General features: G+C 57.0%; 1 protein-coding gene across 1 annotated transcript; it reads right to left on the bottom strand.

Annotated features, from left to right (window-relative positions):
• Positions 1–4: 4 nt before the first annotated feature.
• CSUI_011449 (uncharacterized protein) lies at positions 5–271 on the bottom strand (the record flags this gene model as incomplete). Its single annotated transcript, XM_068071547.1, has 1 exon — positions 5–271. A coding segment is annotated over one exon (267 nt), but the record flags the coding sequence as incomplete, so codon positions are not given.
• Positions 272–277: the final 6 nt, after the last annotated feature.

Here is a 277-nt window from a genome sequence, read left to right as displayed (position 1 = left end):
ACGGGGGAGGAAGAAGAAGAGGACACCCAGAGAGAGGAGGTGGAGGTGGAGGCGGAGGGACTCCCGCTGCTCCTCCTACGCCTTGCTGACAAGTAGAAGAAGACGGATAGACATTGTTACTTGATGACGCCCCTCCCATGATACTTGCCGAAGACACACTCGCAGAAGGCGTCGCAGTGGACAGCTGGCTTCCTGCACTTCCAGGTAGTTGATGTGAAGAAGAAGAGGTTGTAGAGGCCCCTTGACAACAAGCAGAAGGAGGGGGAGGAGGAGGGGG

The sequence above is a fragment of the Cystoisospora suis genome (assembly GCF_002600585.1).
Source record: "Cystoisospora suis strain Wien I chromosome Unknown contig_11886, whole genome shotgun sequence".
In the NCBI taxonomy this organism is placed as follows: Eukaryota; Apicomplexa; class Conoidasida; order Eucoccidiorida; family Sarcocystidae; genus Cystoisospora; species Cystoisospora suis.
The sequence above is the reverse complement of the archived record's forward strand: the minus strand, read 5'-3'. Positions and strand labels throughout refer to the sequence as shown.